At 36.8% G+C, this 22,245-nt stretch overlaps 1 protein-coding gene across 4 annotated transcripts in view; it reads right to left on the reverse strand.

Annotated features, from left to right (window-relative positions):
• TRMT1L (tRNA methyltransferase 1L) overlaps positions 1–22,245 on the reverse strand; it is an 83,148-nt gene that overhangs the window by 43,815 nt on the left and 17,088 nt on the right. The window contains exons 1-4 of one of the 4 annotated variants that reach the window (XM_077157222.1): positions 11,180–12,732; positions 9,550–9,699; positions 6,377–6,487; positions 2,050–2,163 (exon numbers count right to left, since the gene is read on the reverse strand). In XM_077157222.1, the coding sequence (XP_077013337.1) occupies positions 2,050–2,163; positions 6,377–6,487; positions 9,550–9,699; positions 11,180–12,077 (1,273 nt within the window). In that variant the 5' untranslated portion in view covers positions 12,078–12,732. Of the gene's footprint in view, positions 1–2,049; positions 2,164–6,376; positions 6,488–9,549; positions 9,700–11,179; positions 12,733–22,245 lie in introns of those variants that run through there. The other 3 variants (XM_077157219.1, XM_077157218.1, XM_077157220.1) reach the window with 3 other exon arrangements.

A 22,245-nucleotide genomic window follows, 5' to 3' on the forward strand; every position in this document is an offset into this window, starting at 1 on the left:
AACCACTGGAAAAATCAAACTCCTTAAAAATATTTATTAACCATTTCATTATATTTTTCTTATGAATTGTCATTCATATGCTTTGCCCCTTTTTCTATTTGGTATTCTTTTCTTTTTAATCAGTTTGTAAAACTATGTATATCATAGTAACCTTTTATCTACCAACTGCATTGCACCTATTTATTTCCCAATCAATTACTTTTTTACGGTCTCTCTGGCCATGCAAAAGTAGATAATTTTTAAATAGTTGAAAAATTCTATATTTCTAAAAATAGTTTTTGGATTTCTTGTCTTGGTTGAAAAGGGTCCTCTATCCTTGGACAGATGTCACCTAGGTCTTCTTCTGAACAATGTTTTGTTTTTTTTTACATTTAATTTGTTTATCAGGAATTTGTTTTAAATAGGGGTGAGAAAGTTTTCTTCTTCAAGATGGTTAACAAATTATACTAGAATATTAATTAAAACATACTATCCCACTAAAATTAAATATTGCCTTTGTCATATATTAAATTTCCATGTATGGAGTATCTATTTCTGCGCTATTTATTTTGTTCTATTGATTTGTTTCATCCTATGTCACCATTTTATTTTCATTACATTGGATTTACAGTGTTTTTTATTTATAGGAAGGTCAGTTTGCCTTTATTATTCTTATTTTCTTGGCTGTTCTGGAAGAAACTAGAAGGCATAGAGGGAATGCAATATAATTGAGACCATGGGTGTGATTAGATTCACTATGTATTAAAGTTCTAGATAAAATTTAAGACACTTTAAAAACAGGATTTTCAGTGAAGCACCATATACATTAATTTGGGGACAACTGACATTTTATGATATTCAGTCTTTATTATCTAACAGTCTAGGAATTCTTACTTGGTAAGATTCCTCTAATCTTTTTATTATATGGATCCTCTTGTTTAATTTAATCCCTAAATAGTGTCATTTCTGTCATTAGTATGAATGGTATATTTTTCCTAATATCCATTTCTTTAGAATAGAGAAAGGTTATGATTTCTGAAAATTTATCTTATATCCTGCCACTGAATACACTTTTGGTAGTTTTTCTTCTAAAGCTATTATAAGAAAAAAGCAATAATGTCATCTTCTCTTTTCCAATACTCATGCCAATTATTATTTTTTTTACATTTAATATACTTTCAAAAATATATATAAAATCATAGTTCTATTTAAAAAGAAAAATTATAATTTATTAAAATTGTTCAATAAGCAATTTGGATCCTGTACCAGTTTGAACCTATTATGTACCCGAGAAAAGCCATGTCCTTTAATTTTTCAATATTGCTGGATGGGACATTTTTGATTGTTTCCATGGAGATGGGGCCCACTCAATTGTGGATGGTAACTTTTGATTAGATGGTGTCCAGTGACATGTGTCTCCACCCATTCAAGGTGGGTTGCTTACTGAAACCCTTTAAGAGGGAACCATTTTGAACAAAGCTTTTGAGCCACCAGAACCAACAGAATCCACAAAGCCAGACACCTTTGGAGCAGAAGGAAAACGCCCCGGGGAAGCCTTATGAAAGGAGGAGAGAAAGCTAGCAGAGTTTGCCATGTGCCTTTCTAGCTGAGAGAGAAACCCTAAACATTATCAGCCTTCTAGAACCAAGGTATCTTTCCCTGGAATGCTTTAATTTGGACACTTTCATAGGCTTGCCTTAACTTGGACCTATTCATAGCTTTAGAACTGTAAACTTGCAACTTAATAAATTCCCCTTTTTAAAAGCCATTCCTTTTCTGATATATTGCAGCATTTACTAAAGGAAACAGATCCCTAGGACCAAGCAGAATATTCAGTACAGAGGAGATGCTTAATAAATGTTTGCTGAACTAGTTATATCATTTATCTGTTGCCTGTAGAGCTAAATAATCTTGCATTGAATATATTGGTAGAGAGTAGGGGGGATGCAGATAAGGTCCCTCATAATTTTAAACTGAAAATATTTTATGTTCAAAATAAAATTCCAAAACTATTACCATATGTTGAGTTTTCATTTAAATTATTTTTTTAACAAGTACAAAAAGACCAACCTTCAAATTCAACTGAGACTTTCCAGTGTAAATTCTGAAGGTGACGACGAAGCTTATGACTATTACAAGCTCTGAATTTTTCTGTAGGGCACAGTGGACAAGACTGTTTGCTTTCTGAAAAAGAAAAAAGAATAAAGCACAGGAAACACTACTTATTAATGTCTGAATTCAGCTCCAAGGAGGTAACAGGGAACCCATACCTCTTTACTTCTTAAAATCTTCTTAACTTTATGGAGACATCTTTAACCCTTAGATAGTTAACAATAATTGTAAGCACATGGTTAAGAATAGCTTTTTTTTTTTTACTGAGAAATCTTCACACACATACATTCTATACATGGTGTATAATCAGTGGCTCACAATAGTATCATACAGTTGTGTGTTCATCATCATGTTAATAATTGTTTCTACCCTGAAACTTTCTTCTCTTTGGCTAGTTGATATTCTTGCTGCCAGTGGGGACAGAGAAAATAAAGAAGTGATAAACTGCATGATAGCCTTCCAGCCAAACTATCTGCCAGAGAACATCACTCTGTACTCTGGAGAGGGGAAAAGGCAGCAGTTACCACACTTGCAGAGGCAAGAGCTGGACAGAGAGCATAAGTACGTGTTGTGGTATTCTTCTACTACTCTATAGTAAGGAAAACAGATTTTTTAACATGGGGAGTTAGAAAAATGTAAGAAGGAACAGATGGAAGTCAATATAATTGCTGTTCTGAGACTGGGAGCATGGTCTTTTTTGTTTGTTAACATTTCCAAAAAGATCGCAGATCATCTAGACAAAAGTATTATGTAATTAAAAATATAATGCATCTCAGATAAAACTTTGACAAATGGTGCACAAAAAAATTAAAATCTCAAATTCAATTCTAAAGCAATAAAATATGCAGAAATAACATTTAATACTTGTTAATCCAAAAATATCTTTCACATATAGCACAATGAAAATACAGGTATAAATATTTTCTACTTCAAAAGGAAATTATACCATCTTAAAAGTTAAATACATTGCAATTTAGGGCACTAGAAATAAAACAGAACAGAAGAAAAAAAGGAAAAGATGATACCAGGATTAAGGAACATGGTCAAAGAGTCCAGACTTTGCAATCAAGTAGGCCTGACTCAAAATTCTGGCTTCACAACTTAAAACTGGCCATGACTTAAAAGGTACATAAAAAGAAGAACCCTTCAGTAAGAGAGGAGGAAAATTAGGAAAGTGCCTTGTCACAGAAGCTGAGAGAGAGAGAGCAAAAAAACCTTTCATAAAAGAATAGCTGTTAACTATTAGTATTAACTAGTAGTATGGAATGCTACCGAGAGGTTAGGTAATACTAAAATTTTATGGAGTATTTTACATTTAAAGCTTCACATGTATTAACACATTTAATCCTTACAATAAATCTCAGGCAAATAATATGACTGTCGAAATTTTGAAAGAGGCAAAAATGAAACTGACGAAAGAGAGGTTAAGTAACCTACTCAAGGTTACACAGGTAGAAAATAACAGACCTGGGATTGGAAACTAAAATCTCATTTTGAAGTCCATGATCTAAGCTAGTGAATCTCAAAGTATGGCCCAGGGACTCCTGAGGATCCTTGAGATCTTTTCAGAGGGTATACACAATCAAAATTATTTTCATTATAATAATAGGGCATATTTTGCCTTTTTCACTCTCCTTCTCCCATGAATGTATAATGAGTTGGGTTTTCTAGAGGATATATGACACGTGATTACAACTGAATGCAGCACCAGAGATGAGAATTCAGCTGTCTTCTCAAGCCAGACATTACGGAGATTTGCAAAATATATAAAATAATGCCATTCTTCACACTACTTTTGTTGTTGTTGTCCAAATAAATAGTTATTTTTCATTAAAAAATGCTATTCATGTTGCCCTGTAATGGTTTTATTATTATTATTTTTAAGTGAATTAAAAATTAAATATTTCCAAATTGCTGTTTTAATTTCTGATATGATAAAAACTGAAAGATATAATCTATACAAACAAAAGCTTTTTGGGGTCCTCAATAATTTTTAAGATATTAAAGGGCACTGATATCAAAAAGCTTACAAACGACTACTTGAAACAACTATTCTATACCCCTTCTCTGAGATTAAAGAAGAGGACCTTCAATCTAACAGGAGAAAGATAATTGGTAAACTTGGTAAGAACTGTTTCAGTAGGAAAGTGAGATAAAAAGGGAATCAAGGAGAAGGTAACAGCAAGTATAGACAACTTTTTAGTTTTGTTATAAGTGGAGCAAAAAAAAAGAAACAGGGTGACAGCTGGAGCGGTACATGGGATCAAATGAAGTTTTATTTTCTTTTTTTAAAAGGAAGCAGATATTAGAGCATGCCTGTATGTTGATGGGAAAACGCAGTAGAGAGGGAATAATACATGAGGCAGGAAAGAAAGGGAAGTCCTTGAGTATATGAGAAGCAATGGGACTCAAATATTAGCAGAAGAGTTAACAGTGATACCAGCAGGGACATATTATTCATTCTAGTAGGAGATAAGGCAATGAATACAGGTACAGATGGATGTAGCAGGCTAGATTCTGTGATGGAAAGATGAGGAAATATTTGGTATAATGCTTGTATTTTGTCAATGAGTATGAGACAAGGTGTAGAGGTTTGGGGAAAAAGAAGATGTAAAGCATGTGTTCTGAAGAGTGGAAAAAAATAGAATTTTCAGGAAGTAATGACAATCTTCGGTGATGACTGAGCTTGGTCAGCATGGTAGTGCATTTTTGTTGATCAGCATTCAGCTGTTCAAGGGCAAGCATGGAGTACATGGAAATATGGGGTTTCATTAGGCTGGGGATCTGCTTGGCAAGTATGATGGAGAGAGAAGAGGAAAGGGACTCAGGGTATTTGCAAGGAAGTGATTACTGTATTGGATCATGGAATCTTAAGACAGGTAAGGTAAGAAGTACATGAAGGGCGTTTAAAGATAGTTAAAAACAGACAGGGTCAATGGTTTTGAGGTCTCCAATATTTAACAAATTGTTGGAGTATAGTATACTAGAGTAAAATAAGCCAGGAGGGTAAGAGGAAATAGTCAAAGATTAAGATGCTTTAAAACAAGATCTGTAATGAAAGAATACTTTAATTAGTGTCCATAGACTCTATATAATTATTTCCATTCTAAAAGTCACTTTATATATTTGACAGCAAAGAAATATACATTAAATTTTAAAACTGAGTTGACAGAGCATATGAACAGAGATCACACTAGGAAACACAGTAAACTGTATTTGATCAAAGCAATTGCTACTTGTGGTCACTTAGAGACACAAAAAGGATAACTTCACAAAAATAAGAGCATCTAAGATGTTTCTCAGAATTATTTCAGTTTTAAATAACCTCTGAGCAAAAAAAAGTAATCTATTTTTATAGTATAAATCTAATATATCCATAGGTTATTTACAATACTTAACTTTAATATTCTTTTAATTGTGGAATGAAAACTTGGATAATATAGGACAAGTGTGTAAGATGCTGGTGATAAGAACATTAACCGTATTTAACTACACACTGATGATAACTGCACTGTGGCTAAAACACACTAGTAACTGCATTGTGGGAGAGAAGCCCAATTGCCTATGCAATTTCCATTGTCCTTTCATCTTTTCCAAAAGAACCCCTTTTCTTTAAGGTTGGTAATGTGTCAAGACAAGGTCATTTCCAGCCTCTCCTGAAGCCAAAGATAATCACCTGACACGGTTCTGGCCAAAGATATTTAACCAAAAGTCACTGAAAGGTCATCGCAGAAAGTCCTTTAAACGGGCTGATTTAGCTGGCACAACCTTTCCCCCCTCTTCTTCCTTTTTCCTCCTTTCTCTCTAAAGCTTAGAAGTGTGACTGGAGTCCTACAAGCCACCTTGAAAACGGAAACCAAAGCCCTAACTAAGGCTAACAGAAAAGACAGACAGGAGAAGCTTAGGGCATGGCTGATATCATGGACTCTCATGCAGGCCCTTTATTTCCTATTTTGGGAATTCTTTCACAAAAAAAAGCTAAGTTCCATGCTACTTAAGCTACTGTTTTTTGGGATCTCTGTTAACCACAGCTAAAGGCAATTTCTAACTTACAGAATACACAGTACTTAGAAATCCAAGAGATTGCAATTTCCTTGGGGAGTTGTGAAAATCTCATTCCAACAGCACCTTTGCACATTAGAAGGCTATCAATTTCCTGAATAAAAATTTTTATTTTACTATTCTAGTTCAATGGAAATAAACAAATTTATTCTTGGCAAACTATTTTCACGAGTAAACAGATTGTAAATAATTAGAAATAAAAAACAAACAAACATGGAAATACCTGCATCAAGATTATCTGAGTTCAGTGAACTGGCAGAGTCAAAATCCCCTTCTGTTACAAAAGCTAACTTCTCTAGATCAGCAAGCTGCCTTTGAATTGAGATGTGTCTCCCTGAAAGGAAAAGTAATTTTAAGAATTAGAAGATTATACTTTAACAATTTGTATTTCAATTCCATTTTTATTTGATCCTGTCACAAATAAATTTACACTTCTATTTCCTGCAGCAGTGTCCTAGTACCCACAACAGGAATACTGCCACAACTCAGTTTATAAATGAGGAGTGCCACGGAATACAAAAAGTCCATTGTGTAACCACAGCTTTTAAGTTTTATCTTATTATTAATATAATTTTACAAAAAAGTTTCTACTCTGTACAAAATACTGACATAAGAAATATAAGCCATGTTCTTTGTCTTCAAGGGGCTTTCAATCGAGTGGGGGAGCTGAATACTTTAACTTCTATTACCCAAGGTAAGATGAACTCAATGAAGTAAGGGTGATATGATGGGGGCACACAAAAGAAAGAGTAATTAATTTCAACAAATGACTCTGAAAAGTGACATTTGATGAAGACTTAAGGTATGAATAAAATTTCAATAAGAAGAAATGTGGTATTTGGGCCTTATATACTGAAGCAACCTCATGGACAAAGGCATGTGGTCTAGAACGTACAGCCACCTCTACTCTACATCCCTGACTAGAATGTAGAATATTTGGGGGTAAAGTGGGTGGAAAAATATGCAGCCAAAAATGCAATGCAGATGGAAGGCATGAATTTTATTCTTTAGGTAATGGTTAGTTTTTGTAGGTTTTTAAAAAAGTAAATGATTTAATTAGAATGTGTTTCAGGAGGGCACCTCTGGCAGCAGAATTGAGGATTAATTACAGAAGTGAGAAGTTAGTAATGGAAAGGTGCAGAAGAACAGAAGGGACAGAAGGAAGCAACAGGACTTCTGACGTGAGAAGTAAGGGTGAAAAAAAGATGATTCTTAAGATTTTGAGAGTGATGATACCATCAACCAATGAAAGAAGAAGAAAACACTTTTGCAGAGAGGAAGAGGAGAAAACAAATTTAGCTTTTGACATAGTGTGTTTGACATAGTTGTAAAGCAGTAAAGTAGTAAATGTAGGAATGTCCAGTAAGCAACTGAAAATTTATTTTTGGATTTCAGAAGGGATTTTGAATGGAGATACAATCATGAATAATGTTAGCTGAAACTATGAAAATGGGTAAGAAAGGTTCCCCCGCCCCCCAATGAGAAGGTAAAGGCCAAGACCCAGGGAGGGCCACGGTAGCTCAGCAGGCAGAATTTTCACCTGCCACACTGGAGACCTGGGTTCGAGTCCCACTGCTTGCCCATGTTAAAAAAAAAAAAAAAAAAAAAAAGCCAAGACCCAGTATTGTCTAGTTATGACAGACTTCAAAGGATTAACTAGACCACCTAAAACTAATTGCAAAATGTAATTAATACATATTTTAGTTCTGTTGCACTTCAGATTCTGACCAATTTTCAGATTTCCCAATTATCATTTTTCAAAATTACATACTAAGAAATTTTGAAATATATGAATAAATCTTTCTAAAAGATGTTTAAAATATTCTTGATTGGGGGAAGGCATGCATTCCCTAGTGCTGCTCAACCCACTTCTGATTAACATAAATGGATTCAATGTTGAAGTGAGGTACAGAGGGATTTGGTTATTTTTAATAGATATAAAGGAAAAAGAATCAGGAAGGTAAACTCAGAAAAAAATAAATACTAAGAAGAATCAAGATAATACAAAAGTCAAGGGAGAAGGGTCTGTATAAAAGAAAAGTTTCAACATTGATAGGTATAACAAACAGAGATCCAGAAAAACTACTAGATTTGGTAGTTTGTAGTTCATTGGCGATCTTTAAGAAAGCAGGTTCACTGAGGTGTTCGGGAGTGGGACTGAAATGGAAAATTAACATGTAGTAGTTTTTCAAGAAGTTTGGCAGCATTAGAAAGGAGAAGGATGGAACTGTAACTTGCAATCTTTCTTTTTAAGGATGGAGATTTCTAAATACATGTACTTTCCAAAGGAAATGAAAATTTAAAGTGAAAATACAACACTAGGAAATGATCCCCAAGAAGGTATGACATAAAACCATAGGGCTCTTTAATATTCATTACTATTAGGTTATACAATTAGAACCTTAAGACTCTTTTTTTTGCATGGGCAGGCACGGAGAACCAAACCTGGGTCTTCCATATGGCAGGTGAGAACTCTGCCTACTGAGCCACCGTGGCCTGACCTGAACCTTAATACTTCTAAATTTTATTCTTGACACTGCCACCTTCCTACTTGTTCCTCTCCCTCCAGCCTCATTCCTAATTCCTTAATTCCTTTGTTCACCCTTCGGTACAATTTGTGCCCCTTGTTTGGCTCTCCCACACATAAGCAATAAGAAGGCAGGGACTATGCCTTATTCTCTGTAAATGGCTTACTGCCTACCACAGTAACTTTCACACAGCTGACACTTAAGTTTGTTAAATAATAATTTAAAAAATCACTAGTCTTTTTATATGTAGTAGGTGCTCAGGTCAATAATTCTGGAAATTCAATTCAGCACAAACAATCCTGCTTAAATTTATAAAAAGACAATTCTTCACCTTATTCTTTACCTGAGCAAAAATAAAGAGCAACAAACACCTTGACTAACCTGTAATAGGTAATATTCATATGACTTATGATGAGATATAACTTCTATGAACTGGCAAATTTTTTTCCCATTTATTAAACTTTTAATTGCTAAGTTAGTAATTTTCAGACAATGAATCCATATGTACAAACCAAACTCTTTTAGTTTGTAACCATAAAGCCTATTTGTTTTTCACAGTTCAAAGATCTGTGCATGTGAAACAACATATATACACTACATAATGATGTGCTTATTGAAATAATTCTAACTATTCAGTTGTATTAAATAAGGGAAAGGGGATTGCCTGGTAAATTAGAAAACTGAAACCCCTATGGTTCACTGTTGATGAAAACTCTCAGAGATCTGTCTAAAAGATCTGTCGATAGACATCTAATGTCCATATACAGCTCCAAAATCAGTTTCTGGTTTAAGATAGTACAGACAATTTGTACCTTAAATCACTCAATCTGTACTTTGAACCACAGTAATAATCCAGAAGGTAATAGGCAATCTCTTGCTAAATGGGATGAGTCCAAGATACTAGGATGTTCTTTGATAGCTTCTTCTGTTACTTTTTCTTTAATTTGCCATTCTATTTCAGATATAGGATCTTCACCTTGCCTAGTTACGCCTAATTCCAAAGCACTAACAAGACCATCTATTAAATAATTTAATAATTCACATTTCTCGATGAATACTATTTGTTCCAGGCTTGCAATTTTCAGATTTCTCAATCAATACATTATTTGTTTCAGAAATGCATTATCACATTTCTCAATCATTACACATTCTTCAAATTACATCCTTATACATTTTGGAATATACAAGTAAATCTTTCCAAAGTATGTTTAAAGTTTTCTTGATGGTGGGAATGGAATGGAGGAGCAAATATGCATTCCCTACAGCTCCTAACCCCACTTGTGATTCATATTACAAATACATTCTACAAGTGGCGGTAGGGAGGCTCCTTACTCAGGAGAGTGTGCCCTCTCCATTGCAATTGTGCATGCAGAAAAAACTAGCCTTTTTTGCACCTACAAGCTCTGATTTTACATAGTACAGATGTCTACCTGAAGCATGCTGACTTATACTTAATTGCACTCAGTCCTACTCGTAAATCTATTATAATTTGTATGTTGTCTTCAAATTGCAAAACAATTTATGAGACTATAAATATTCAAAGAATTTTATAAACATTAAACTCACAGTGGCTCAAAAGCAGGAAAGATAATAAATTAAGAAAATTTAAGTAATAATTCATAAAGAACATAAAGGCCAATTTATGGACCACACATACAAAATTTTTAATTTCCAGTTCAGTCTTATTTAGACCTTACATTTTAAAATGTGCATATCGTTTAGAAAACGTTACTCATCAGTGTTTTAAATTCCTGTACGGTCCAACAAATTACCAGTTATAAAACATGCAAACATAATCAAGAAGCAAAAGAACATGGACTACTAACGTTCAACAGTCTACTTCTGACTGGAGTACAAAACAATAGGTATTTGTGTGTGTGTGTGTGTGTGTGTGTGTATGGCAAGACATACATAACTCATTCAACTCTTAAACTAGTCATGAGCCTCAAACTCTCTTAGGAAGCAAACTGCTAAAGCTAATGAATCAGTGGGAAAAAATACCTCAGTGGGAAAAAATACCTCTGTATATGTCGATGATAAAGCTAGTTGACAGCAATGGTTTCTATATCTTAGCTACTAGGATGTAATACAGTAAACAGGCTGCTTCGGTTACTCTATCACCTTTTAAAGGCTTTAATAAACTCTGGGCGGAGAGGGAAACTACCAAATTGTGTGTAACTTCCTAATTCTGTTCCAAAAAAAGATCCCCTTTAAGGAAAAAACCCTCAATCTCATTATTTCCTTCTATCTGCGGCACCCCTGGCCTCCACACATTTTTTTCGCTGTGATATTCTCTAGGTTTAGAGTTGCTTTCTCCCATCCTGTACCCGTTTTACACGCCATACAGGTTTCCCCTCTCCCTCCCTCCAACCCCCATTTCCCTAGACCTGGCTTTGCCCCAAAAAACATTCCAGTGAGGAAGGGCCTCCCCTACTCCCCAGCAAAGCGCACTTTCTCGCTTTTCCTGCTGCAGAAAGATCTGGGCCTCCTGCACTTACTGCTTTCAGCCTCTTCAGGGGCAGAGGCTAGGGACGGGGACAGGGCCGGAGCCTGGGCCAGGGCGGGGGCTGGGACTGGAGCCGAGGCCGGAGTCGGAGCCGAGTCCAGGGCCGGGGCCGAGGCCGAGTCCGGGGCCGGCGTTGGGACCCGAGCTGAGTCCGAGGCCCTGATCGGGACCTGGACCTGGGCCACCTCCACCTCCTCCTCCAGGAGTAGCAGCTCCTCCTCCGCCATATTCTCCATAGTTACGCCTCCGTGCCAGGCCCACCCGGGGACCAGGAGGGGCTCACAGCAGGGTGAGAGAACTGGCTGAATGCACAGAGGGCTGGATCCAAGGAGTGGGAAAGCAAATAGAGAGGGTGGGATGCGTGCAACAGACAAAAGAGGAACACCCAACAACCAAATCCTGCCAGCAGAAAAATAAAAAGCCAGAGGCAGCGATCTAAGCTCCACTCCGATTGCCTTTCCCCACGGCGTTACGACGCCATCCACAGATTGCGCAAAAGCGTATCGGGGTCGGCGTCCAATGGGGTAAGAGAGTTCCGTTTCCACCGTGCATTTCCGTTCCGGCCGATAGCCACCGAACCTAACAAGACTACAATACCCAATAGTGCACTGCGCTGGCTGGGGCGGAGCCGAAGTTCGAAGTCTTAGGAAGTAAATGCCAATCCGAAACAAACGCTGCGGAGCGTTCTGGGGGTTGTTTGTCTCAGAGCGTAGAACTACAGTTCCCAGTGGGCATCGGGCTCGGGGTGGGGAGTTACTTCTTCCGCGTTCTGGGCCTTCAGAGGCGCTGGTAAGGTGGGGAGCTCGGGGTTGCGTTCTCGTTTCATTGGAGAGTGTCCCCCACGCCGCCCTAGCTATTCTAGAGGGTGACCGGCGAGAGTAAGGGGTCATTCAGGCCTGTGCGGTGCGACCCCGTGGGCGGATCCGGCGTGGAGCCAGCTCTGTGGAGGGTGTGGTTCTGACCCGGCCCTTCTTTTGGGGCTCCCCTTCTCCCAGTTTGAGCGTCTAGTCAGCGACTCTGGTCCGAGCGGGCACTGCGGCAGTTCACCAGCCGCCAGAGAGGTTGTGTGTCAGTCTGGCTGACTTGGAGTTGGGTTCTGTCTCTTAAGTTGGCACGCTGACCCAGACACTTTTGTTTTTATTTTTGCTTTAACTTACATGTTCCCAGCATTGTCAGGGTTGTGCGTCGCGTAGGTTGCAAACGTTCTGTGGATAGAGACGTTTTGTCCTGTTAGTGTTTTTAGGCTTTGAATAGTCCCAGTGCGGAGTTTGCGTATCTTTGGGCACCTGATTGATGCGATTCAGTTTACCGAGAGACTATACTATACCTCCCGCTCGTACTCTTCTTCCTCTCTTCACCCCTATCCTCACCCCCAGCACTTCTCTCCCTTTTACTTTCCATATCTGCTTGCCCTCTTTCTTTTCTCTTTTGTTTTTCTCGTCAAGCCTATTGGAGCAGGCAGTAGGAAAACTTGAGTTTTCTGGCTTGGCTGTCTGCAACTAGTCCGAGTGTTATGGCGAGCAGGGAAAGAGGGTAGCGCATTTTAGTCTCGAGTACAAGCCTCAGATTTCCAGTTCCGCTTTCTTAGAAAAGAAACCTGATACGTAATGTCCATCTTACTAGTTTATTTCCTACTTGCTTCGGAATCCAGAGGGTAGATGTGATTTGGGCACTTTAAAACTACTCCCCCCCCCCCCCCACAGTTTCGAAGTATTTATCTGAAGGTTTTTTCCACCCCCAGTTTAACGGAAAAACAGATTATCCCCGCGAACCTTCTGTGAGTTATAGTCCTTAAATCCTCTTAGTGCCCACCCCTCTGCCCCAACTTTTACATTTTGTTGCTAATTCCAGATGTATAGCTGACTCACTGCCTAACAATTAAAAGTGGACGATAACACTAATTATAACTTACAGGAATGTATAGTGGGTATATTTACCCACCATCTAAGAGTCATTGATTTTTTTTTTAATTTCTAAAAGACTAGATGATTAATTGAAAGCGTGATTTAATGTCAGTCTCATCATTTAATACCAGATGGAAACCAGAGGATGAAAAGGGTTAGATTTTAGCATACGGATTCTATGGGAATTTCAGTCAGAATTCCTAAGAATAGCCTCTGTTCTTGAGGTTAATCCTAAAGAAGGGATCTTAAAAAGTTTGAAGAATTATATTAAGGAAGTTATTAGTTGTCTGTTGCTGCCTAAGTTATCACAAAACTTAGTGGCTTACAATAAAAATAAACATTTATTACCCCACAGTTTTTTTGGGTTAAAGAGTCAGAAGTGGTTTTCTGGGTGGTTCTGAACATAAAGTTGCAGTCCATATGTTTGTCAAGGCTACCTTCATCTGAAGGGTAGATTAGGGCTGGAAGATCAGCTTCAAAGGTTGCTCACTTAAAGGTCTGGCAGCCGATGCTGGTTGTTGGAAGGAGACCTCAGTTTTTCACTGGTAAACCTTTCCATGGGCTCCTTGAGTGACCTCGCATTTCAGTGGCTGGCTTCCCCTAGAGTGAGCAATCTGAGCGCAAAGCAGAAGCCACCATCTTATATGAACCTAGCTCTGGAAGTCACATACCATCATGCAGCAATATTGTATTGGTTTCCCAAGTCAATCCTATATTCTGTGGGAGGGGACTACATAAAGGTTTGATTACCTAGAAGTAGGGATGATTGGGGGCATCTTGGAGGCTGGACAGCACTGGAAGACTCCTTTTGTATATATATATATATATATATATATATATAAATTTAATTTGGTTTGTATGATCAAACCAAAGCAACATATAAACATGAACATTGTTGACATACAAACATTACGTGCATGGTGTACAATCAGTGGCTCACAATGTCATCACAAAGTAGTATATCAGCACCATGAGCATTTTTTAGAACAGTTGGATCACTGCAGAAAAAGAAATAAGGGGAAAAAAGAAGAAACTCATACAGATCATACCCCTTACCCCTCCTTCTGATTGACCACTAGTATTTCCATCTACTCAGTAGATTTTAACCTTTGTTCCCCCTATTTTTTTCTATACCCCTTATCAGCTCCTTTCATTGTTCACTAATATTTCAATCTACTCAATTTATTTTAACATTTGTTCCCCGTATTACTTATTTTTAATCCATATCTTTTACTCATCGGTAAACTTTTATCCATAACATAGATAAAAGGAGCATCTGACACAAGGTTTTCACAATCATATAGTCACATTGTGAAAGCTGTATTGTACATATATCTTCAAGAAACATGGCTACTGGAATACAGCTCTACAGTTTCAGGCACTTCCCTTTAGCCTAATACCCCTTAATCTAAAAAGGGGATATCTATATAATGCATAAGACTAACCTCCGGATTAACCTCTTGACTCTGAAATCTCTCAGCCATTGACACTTTATTTTGTCTCATTTCTCTCTTCCCCCTTTCAGTTGAGAAGATGATCTCAATCCCTTGATGCTGAGTCCCAGCTCATTCTCTGATTTCTGTCCCATTTTACCAGAGAAGCTTATACCCCTGGGAGTCATTTCTCACGTAGAGAGGGGAAAGTTGGTAAGTTTGCTTGCCATGTTGGCTGAGAGAGAGATAGGCCACATTTGAGCAATCAGTAATTCACAATATCATCACATAGTTGCATATTCATCATCATGATAATTTCTTAGAACATTTGCAAGAATTCAGAAAAAGAAATAAAAAGACAACAGAAAAAGAAAAAAACGAAAACAGAAAAAAAAAAAAGATTATACATACTATACCCCTTACCCCTCCCTTTCCTGGTCACTAGCATTTCAAACTAAATTTATTTTAACATTTGTTCCCCCTATTTTTTATTTTTATTCCATATGTTCTACTCGTCTGTTGACAAAGTAGATAAAAGAAGCATCAGACACAAGGTTTTCACAATCACACAGTCACATTGTGAAAGCTGTATCATTATTCAGTCATCATCAAGAAACATGGCTACTGGAACACAGCTCTACATTTTCAGGCAGTTCCCTCCAACCTCTCCATTGCATCTTGAATAGCAAGGTGATATCTACTTAATGTGTAAAAATAACCTCCAGGATAACCTTTTGACTCTGTTTGGAATCTCTCAACCATTGACGCTTTGTCTCATTTCACTCTTCCCCCTTTTGGTCCAGAAGATTTTCTCAATTCCTTGATGCTGAGTCTCAGCTCATTCTAGGGTTTTTTCCAATCCCTTGATGCTGAGTCTCAGCTCATTCTAGGATTTCTGTCCCATGTTGCCAGGAAGGTCCATATCCCTGGGAGTCATGTCCCACATAGACAGGAGGAGGGTGGTGAGTTTTCTTGTTGTTCTGGCTGGAGAGAGAGGCACATCTGAGCAACAAAAGGGGCTCTCTTGGGGATGACTCTTAGGCCTAAATTTTAAGTAGGCTTGACCTATCCTTTGCAGGGTTAAGTTTCATATGAACAAACCCCAAGACTGGGAGCTCAGCTTATAGCTTTGGTTGTCCACACTGCTTGTGAGAATATTAAGAATTCAACTTGGGGAAGTTGAATTATCCCTGTTCTCATCATTCCCTGAAGGGGACGTTGCAAATACTTTTCCACTCACTGATCAAATCACTCTGGGATTCATCAGGGCATCACTCTGGACAAACCAACAAAATATCATGCCCTACCCAATGTATTTATGGTGTTCAATTAATCTGTCCATATAAGTTATATTAAGAAATGCACTGGTCAAAATATAAATTTTGTACCAAATAAACATTTTTTTCTTTAGTTTCACATATAAGTTAAAGTTTTAAAATATGATTTACCATCTATTTTAACATCCTGCAATATTGACATTCCTTTGTTCTACCTCATGCAAAAACATTTTTTAATTTGTACATTTAGTCACTATCATTGTACATTCTTGGCATTCCTAGATTATACTAGCTCAATCTTTATCGTCTGTCTTTCCTTCTGGTTTCATTTGTGCCCTCAGCCCTCCTCCCTCTATCATTCTCACATTCACTTTCATTGAGTGTACTAACATTACAGTGCTACAATTAGGTAGTATTGTGCTGTCCATCTCTGAATTTTTATAGTCAGTCCTTTTACACAATCTGTATGCCTTCAGTTCCAATTACCCAAAATCTACCTTATTTCTATCTCCTGATGGCCTCTGTTCCTAACTGAAATTCTCCAAGTTCATTCATTAATCTTGGTTCATATCAGTGAGACCACAGGTATTTTGTCCTTTTGTTTCTGGCTGATCTCACTCAGCATAATGTCTTCAAGGTCCATCCATGTTGTTATATGCTTCATAACTTTATTCTTTCTTACAGCTGTGTAATATTCCATTGTATGTATAAACCACAGCTTGTTTAGCCACCCATCTGTTGGTGGACATTTAGGCTGTTTCCATCTCTTGGCAGTTGTAAATAACACTGCTATAAACATTGGTGTGCAAATGTCCGTTTGTGTTCTTGCCCTCATGTCCTCTGGATACCTAGGAATGGTATTGCTGATCATATAACAATTCTATACTTAACTTCCTGAGGGACTACCAAACTGCCTTCTACAGTGGTTGTACCGTTTTACCTTCCCGCTGGCCGTGGATAAGTGTACCTCTTTCTCCACATCCTCTCCAACACTTGTTGTTTTCTGTTTTATTGATAATGGCCATTCTGGTGGGTGTAAGATAATATTCCATTGTGGTTTTGATTTGCATTTCCCTAATAGCCAGAAAAGTTGAGCATCTTTTTATGTGCCTTTTGGCCATTTGTATTTCCTCTTCTGAGAGGTGTCTGTTCATGTCTTTTGCCCATTTTGTAATTGGGTTGTTTGTTTTTTTTGTTGTTGAGATGAATGATTACTGTATATATTCTGGATACTAGACCCATATCTGATACATCATTTCCACATATTGTCTCCCATTATGTAGGCTGTCTTTTTACTTTTGGCATAGTTCTTTGATGCACAGAAGTGTTTAGTTTTGAGATGTTCCCATTTATCTGTTTCTTTCTTCAATGCTCATGTTGCTCACTGTATTCTTAACATATTGGCCTTCTCTCAGATTCTAAGAACATGCCAAGTTCTTTCCTGCCTTAGAGACTTTGTGGTACTGCCTTCTCTACCTGAAATGTTCTTTTCCCAATTGTTCACAAGATCCTTTATGTCATATATATATATATATATATATATATATATATATAGAGAGAGAGAGAGAGAGAGAGAGAGAGAGAACTCTTCCTTGATTTTCTTATCTAAGGTGAGTCCCTCTTGTTCTCTGTCAAGCACTCTACTTCTCTTGGTCAACAGAAGTATGCTCCATGACAAAGAGAACCTTGTCTCTCTTGTTCTGTATATCCTCAATGCCTGCTGTAGTGCCTGTTTAAATAAGTGGAAATATTCAATTCTTCTAAATGGCCTTAAATATGGCTGTTTCCCATGATTCTGTCTACAACTTTCTTTATTACCCAAATTACATGTGTTTTCCTGAGCAGCCTTATCCATTCCTATATCCCAGCTGTATATAACTTTTAGAGAGGTGACTCTGTTTATGGCCAGCCCAGATCTTTCTCCTCGGTTCTAGCTCTTTATAGTCAGCTAGTTGAGCATCTTTTTATGTGCCTTTTGGCCATTTGTATTTCCTCTTCTGAGAAGTGTCTGTTCATGTCTTTTGCCCATGTGAGTATCAGTTATTGCAGCACCATTTGTTGAATTTGTTTGTTTTTTCGGAAGTGCGTTCCCTAGGGTATATATATATATATATTTCTACCTTCGGACCCAATATGTAAAAAATTGAACTCCTAAACTCCTTCTTCCATACATTTTTCTCTTTTATTCACCCCCAAATACCTAGATATTTCAACCTAGGAATCATTTTCAAATTTTCCATTTTATGTAAATTATGAATTTGTTAGCATGCCAAATAATGATCTGGGTTCTGTCTTACTTTTCTCTAAGCTGCTACTTTGGCCATCAAATAGTTCTAAGTAGGGCAGTTATTTTTATATTCAGTTAAATTTTATTTAGGCCCTTCTCTACTCTAACTTGTATAATGTAGTTTATCTGCTGTTTGATTTGTGTCCCTCAAAAACCCTGGGGTGGGTTATTATATCTCTTGTACAAATAATGAAACTAGGACCAACAAATGTACGTTATTTACCCCAAGTTTCAGCACGTGCCAGAAGGTGTGTGGGGAAAATGAAGACTTTTGACTATTCAGTGTGGGATATACTTGGGGCAAAATGGAGAGGTCTGGCTGACAGTTGACAATGATGATCTGTTGCCTGAGAGAGAAACTAGAGGCTGAAGGCATAGTTTTAAGAGTCATTCTTGAAAAAATGATAGATAAGTAGAAGAAAAACAAATCATTATGAGGAAGAATATAAGTGATGAAATTTGTGGACAAATGAGAGAATCCTGTCATCCTTGGAATACTTAGAAAATGGAAATAATTTTGTAAAACTCCACTCTTTATATAAATAATTGAAGGATAATTTCTAATGTGTTTTTTATTAAATTTTTTATTTTGAAATAATTTTAAACTTATAGGATAGTTGTCAAATTAATAAAATATCCATGCAGAAAGCTCCAGTATATCCCCCTAATGTGTATATTTGTATGCTCTATGGCTGGGTCACATTTCATTATTTTTCCATATGAGTATCAGTTATTGCAGCACCATTTGTTGAATTTGTTTGTTTTATTTGTTTTTTGGGAAGTGCATCCCCTAGTGTGTATATATATATTTTTAATCCCCTAATATATATATTTTTTTATTAATTAAAAAAAATTAACAAAACATTTAGAAATCATTCCATTCTACATGTACAATCAGTAATTCTTAATATCATCACATAGTTGCATATTCATCATTTCTTAGTACATTTGGATCGATTTAGAAAAAGAAATAAAAAGACAACAGAATAAGAATTAAAACGATAATAGAGAAAAAAAACCCTATACCTCACATGCAGCTTCATTCAATGTTTTAACATAATTGCATTACAATTAGGTAGTATTGTGCTGTCCATTTCTGAGTTTTTATATCCAGTCCTGTTGTACAGTCTGTATCCCTTCAGCTCCAATTACCCCTTCTCTCTCTTTTTTTTTTAATTAACGGAAAAAAAGAAATTAACCCAACATTTAGAAATCATACCATTCTACATATGCAATCAGTAATTCTTAACATCATCACATAGATGCATGATCATCGTTTCTTAATACCTTTGCATCGATTTAGAAGAACTAGCAACACAACTGAAAAAGATATAGAATGTTAATATAGAGAAAAAAATAAAAGTAATAATAGTAAAAACAAAACAAAACAAAACAAAAACCTATAGCTCAGATGTAGCTTCATTCAGTGTTTTAACATGATTACTTTACAATTAGGTATTATTCTGCTGTCCATTTTTGAGTTTTTGTATCTAGTCCTGTTGCACAGTCTGTATCCCTTCAGCTCCAATTACCCATTATCTTACCCTGTTTCTAACTCCTGCTGGACTCTGTTACCAATGACATATTCCAAGTTTATTCTTGAATGTCGGTTCACATCAGTGGGACCATACAGTATTTGTCCTTTAGTTTTTGGCTAGACTCACTCAGCATAATGTTCTCTAGGTCCATCCATGTTATTACATGCTTCATAAGTTTATCCTGTCTTAAAGCTGCATAATATTCCATCGTATGTATATACCACAGTTTGTTTAGCCGCTCTTCTGTTGATGGACATTTTGGCTGTTTCCATCTCTTTGCAATTGTAAATAACGCTGCTATAAACTTTGGTGTGCAAATGTCCGTTTGTGTTTTTGCCCTTAATTCCTTTGAGTAGATTCCCAGCAATGGTATTGCTGGGTCGTATGGCAATTCTATATTCAGCTTTTTGAGGAACCGCCAAACTGCCTTCCACAGTGGTTGCACTATTTGACATTCCCAACAACAGTGGATAAGTGTGCCTCTTTCTCCGCATCCTCTCCAGCACTTGTCATTTTCTGTTTTGTTGATAATGGCCATTCTGGTGGGTGTGAGATGATATCTCATTGTGGTTTTGATTTGCATTTCTCTAATGGCCAGGGACATTGAGCATCTCTTCATGTGCCTTTTGGCCATTTGTATTTCCTCTTCTGGTAGGTGTCTATTCAAGTCTTTTTCCCATTTTGTAATTGGGTTGGCTGTCTTTTTGTTGTTGAGTTGAACAATCTCTTTATAAATTCTGGATACTAGACCTTTATCTGATATGTCATTTCCAAATATTGTCTCCCATTGTGTAGGATGTCTTTCTACTTTCTTGATGAAGTTCTTTGATGCACAAAAGTGTTTAATTTTGAGGAGTTCCCATTTATTTATTTCCTTCTTCAGTGCTCTTGCCTTAGGTTTAAGTTCCATAAAACCGCCTCCAATTGTAAGATTCATAAGATATCTCCCTACATTTTCCTCTAACTGTTTTATGGTCTTAGACCTAATGTTTAGATCTTTGATCCATTTTGAGTTAACTTTTGTATAGGGTGTGAGATATGGGTCTTCTTTCATTCTTTTGCATATGGATATCCAGTTCCCTAGGCACCATTTATTGAAGAGACTGTTCTGTCCCAGGTGAGCTGGCTTGACTGCCTTATCAAAGATCAAATGTCCATAGATGAGAGGGTCTATATCTGAGCACTCTATTCGATTCCATTGGTCGATATATCTATCTTTATGCCAATACCATGCTGTTTTGACCACTGTGGCTTCATAATATGCCTTAAAGTCCGGCAGCGCGAGACCTCCAGCTTCGTTTTTTTCCTCAAGATGTTTTTAGCAATTCGGGGCACCCTGCCCTTCCAGATAAATTTGCTTATTGGTTTTTCTATTTCTGAAAAATAAGTTGTTGGGATTTTGACTGGTATTGCATTGAATCTGTAAATCAATTTAGGTAGGATTGACATCTTAACTATATTTAGTCTTCCAATCCATGAACACGGTATGTCCTTCCATCTATTTAGGTCTTCTGTGATTTCTTTTAACAGTTTTTTGTAGTTTTCTTTATATAAGTTTTTTGTCTCTTTAGTTAAATTTATTCCTAGGTATTTTATTCTTTTAGTTGCAATTGTAAATGGGATTCGCTTGTTGATTTCCCCCTCAGCTTGTTCATTACTAGTGTATAGAAATGCTACAGATTTTTGAATGTTGATCTTGTAACCTGCTACTTTGCTGTACTCATTTATTAGCTCTAGTAGTTTTGTTGTGGATTTTTCCGGGTTTTTGTCGTATAGTATCATATCGTCTGCAAACAGTGATAGTTTTACTTCTTCCTTTCCAATTTTGATGCCTTGTGCTTCTTTTTCTTGTCTAATTGCTCTGGCTAGAACCTCCAACACAATGTTGAATAACAGTGGTGATAGTGGACATCCTTGTCTTGTTCCTGATCTTAGGGGGAAAGTTTTCAATTTTTCCCCATTGAGGATGATATTAGCTGTGGGTTTTTCATATATTCCCTCTATCATTTTAAGGAAGTTCCCTTGTATTCCTATCTTTTGAAGTGTTTTCAACAGGAAAGGATGTTGAATCTTGTCAAATGCCTTCTCTGCATCAATTGAGATGATCATGTGATTTTTCTGCTTTGATTTGTTGATGTGGTGTATTACATTAATTGATTTTCTTATGTTGAACCATCCTTGCATACCTGGGATGAATCCTACTTGGTCATGATGTATAATTCTTTTAATGTGTTGTTGGATATGATTTGCTGCAATTTTATTGAGGATTTTTGCATCTATATTCATTAGAGAGATTGGTCTGTAGTTTTCTTTTTTTGTAATATCTTTGCCTGGTTTTGGTATGAGGGTGATGTTGGCTTCATAGAATGAATCAGGTAGTTTTCCCTCCACTTCAATTTTTTTGAAGAGTTTGAGGAGAGTTGGTGCTAATTCTTTCTGGAATGTTTGGTAGAATTCACATGTGAAGCCTTCTGGTCCTGGACTTTTCTTTTTAGGAAGCTTTTGAATGACTAATTCAATTTGTTTACTTGTGATTGGTTTGTTGAGGTCATGTATTTCTTCTTGAGTCAAAGTTGGTTGTTCATGTCTTTCCAGGAACCCGTCCATTTCATCTAAATT

This window comes from Tamandua tetradactyla, chromosome 4 (genome assembly GCF_023851605.1).
Source record: "Tamandua tetradactyla isolate mTamTet1 chromosome 4, mTamTet1.pri, whole genome shotgun sequence".
In the NCBI taxonomy this organism is placed as follows: domain Eukaryota; kingdom Metazoa; phylum Chordata; class Mammalia; order Pilosa; family Myrmecophagidae; genus Tamandua; species Tamandua tetradactyla.